General features: G+C 36.1%; 1 protein-coding gene across 1 annotated transcript; it reads right to left on the reverse strand.

Moving 5' to 3' along the window:
• Positions 1-49: 49 nt before the first annotated feature.
• Positions 50-2,636, reverse strand: LOC117112936 (transmembrane protein 231-like; the record flags this gene model as incomplete). Its single annotated transcript, XM_033256157.1, has 3 exons — positions 2,264-2,636; positions 832-992; positions 50-247 (listed from the first exon to the last, which is right to left on the reverse strand). Coding segments are annotated over exons 1-3 (519 nt in total), but the record flags the coding sequence as incomplete, so codon positions are not given.
• Positions 2,637-2,871: the final 235 nt, after the last annotated feature.

Consider the following 2,871-nt stretch of genomic DNA (forward strand, 5'->3'; position numbering starts at 1 on the left):
AACATTTCCAGTTGGTAGGGCAGCGGAAGAGTGGGGTGGGGGGGGGGGCTGTGGAGGGAGGAGCTATTTTTGTTAAACCACAGTTGATTACATTATTAAAGATATACAGTATACTTACATACAATCGGTAATCAAATATAAGAAGAAGCTTGACTGAATAAACCTCTTGTGTGTCTAGTAATGGAACCTGGATGCTATAATCCAATTGGTCTGGTTTTCCATCTCTATTGCTATCTTCTTCTCTTGTCTGTAAAATACAAGTAGACACAATGTATGACCATCAGAATGATGTATTTTAAAAATCCAATTTCAACTGTAAATCCAGAAATAATTTTTTTAATTGTTTTGCTATAATTGATAAATTCTTCTGATTACACTCAGCTTCACTTTATTTCAACTTTTGAATGAAATTGTATCTACCACTATTTAATAATAATAAAAATTATTACATATTCCTACCCCTGTCTGGAACTCAAAATTCAGGAGTCTGGATGTGCCCTGGTGAAGTGTGCCACCACCCTCGAAATGTTGAAATGTTGTTTTTCATACATGCATTCTGATCTTTTGAGGTATTGGACAAACTCAGAAAGTCTTTGTATGCCAACATTGTTTATATTCGGCTCACAAAGAAAAAATTTACACAGAAATACTCCATTACTGGTAGCAAAAAGCCACTAAATTAGCTATTTAATATATTTTGGGGTTTTTTCTGAAAATTTGACAAAATTTGGGAAGCCAGGAGAAGATTGCATGTTAATTCAGCAGACTTCTGATCAAATCTGGACGGTTGGAACATATGTTATTATAAAAACATGGGCAACTATATACTACCTTAACAACCGGAACAACAAGTTGAGACTGCTCAAGTTGATTAAAATTTTCATATGTGCTCCATGCAACATATGATGTTGAAGTTTCTAAAATTAGAAGTAACTCATGCTTGAAATGAACTTCTGGCTGCTCTCTGTAGATGGCCTCTTTTATCCAGAATCCTAAAAAGTATGAAAAAAAAATTAGCTTGCCAAACTAACAGATTCAATCACTCATTCTCATTGAATATTTTACCTCAACAAGTATTAATTGTTTAAAAAACTATAAATTTTAATATAATAATATTAATAATAATAATAATATTAATAATAATATAATAATAATATAACAATAATAATAGTAAATATTAAATAGTACCAATTCAAAATTTATCAGAGGCACTAAGTGAGAAAATAAGGCAAGTTAACATTCCTGTAATAAATAGGTTTTAAGATTTTTCTTAAAAGAAAGCAAACTATCAAGCTCAGACCTTTGACTTATTATATTAAGGGGCACAGGATGTCATCGAAACCATTTCCTCCCCCCTCCCACCGAACTGCAAGACTGAATGGACCTGCTGAACATAAAATGGTTATTCTTCAGACATGCCATTGCGCATTAGCGAGACTGAAGTTTAACGTTAAGGCAGGTCCGCCAATTACAATCCCAGATTGGCATAAAATATTTGGAACAATATTAGAAAGATTAAACGTGTGAAAATAAAAAACATCAAAATATACTGGATTTTGTAGGCCTAGGCCTATTTACTACTACAGTACTTGACTAGCGTACCTAGACCTATATCATGAGCGTTTCACTCAGAAAAAAGTTAACCTCCTCTGTATGGGATCTGCATACCAAGAGCAACATCCAAAAAGCTAAAGTTTGATAACCACCTGGAATTCAACAGACGAGCGACTGCTGCTAGGCGCACTAGAAACCATAACCCCCTTTCATTAAAGATACCAAAGGCCAAGACAAATCGCTTCCTTTACTCCTTTTTCCCCAACACAGCTAAAGACTGGAACGCCCTCCCTTACTCTTCTACTTCAATTAATAATTCTGTAGCCTTTTGCAAGCAAATTGTTAACTATGAGTAGTCCCTCCTCTGTCGCCACTATTCAAACATTGAGTGATACTCCAGCCGGAGTCTATCAATTACACTATCAAGATGAAGATCAAGATTTTGTTCCATGAATCGAAAATATATAAAATAAAAATACTATGACTAACTTTACCTAGGCCTAGTCTTTGGAGAGACGATTCGAACTGATTAGGTCTACCGTAGGTCTCCCCCAGGCCTACACTAGCAAGGCTAGCCGACACGGCCTTTCCTACTGTCCACCCAACTAAACTCGAACCTCCCTAAGCCTAAGGCCTAGCTAGTAGGCCCTAATAGTCTAGACCTAAGCCTAGATGATTAGAATTATTAAACAAACAGGCATGAACTTACCTCGACTTGAATAAGCAATAAGAAATGGTGGAATCAAAGTTAATAAAAATATAACAACGATAAATACTGTCGCTTTAGTGCAAAAGGAGGCTTTGTATCTCTGTTGAATAGGGTGAGCGAAAACTTCGTACACCGCCATCGTTTTGTTTATGCGTCGCATTGGAAATTGGATCAGTGGGGCACACTTGGTAGCGTCAACAAGCGTCAACTATCGTTGTTGACGCTAACAACATGTATGACCCCAATCCGGCCCCCAATGCACAAAATGAATCGGCTCAAAGGACAGTGCAGTAATACAGAACAGATAATAAAAAAGCACTTGGTTATTTTGTTAATTTAATTAGGATCATCACCACCCCGACCATCAGAAACTGTAGCATATAGCATCATCCAATAACGTCATCATAATTATTAGCAGCAGAATCAGCTGCTTGTGCAGCATCATCACCATTTTAGCTTTGCAGAAATTTGTCCAGATGTTCCCATAATAGTCAAATGTAATTTATTCAGAAACGAATGCATCAACATGTATTGTGAACTTAGAGTAATTTCAGTCCTTGCATTGTTTGTTATAATTCTGCCTAGGTATTGTAGTGCAAATCATAATT

Source organism: Anneissia japonica, unplaced genomic scaffold (assembly GCF_011630105.1).
Source record: "Anneissia japonica isolate Jap-2015-1 unplaced genomic scaffold, ASM1163010v1 scaffold252534_len3085_cov145, whole genome shotgun sequence".
NCBI lineage: Eukaryota > Metazoa > Echinodermata > Crinoidea > Comatulida > Comatulidae > Anneissia > Anneissia japonica.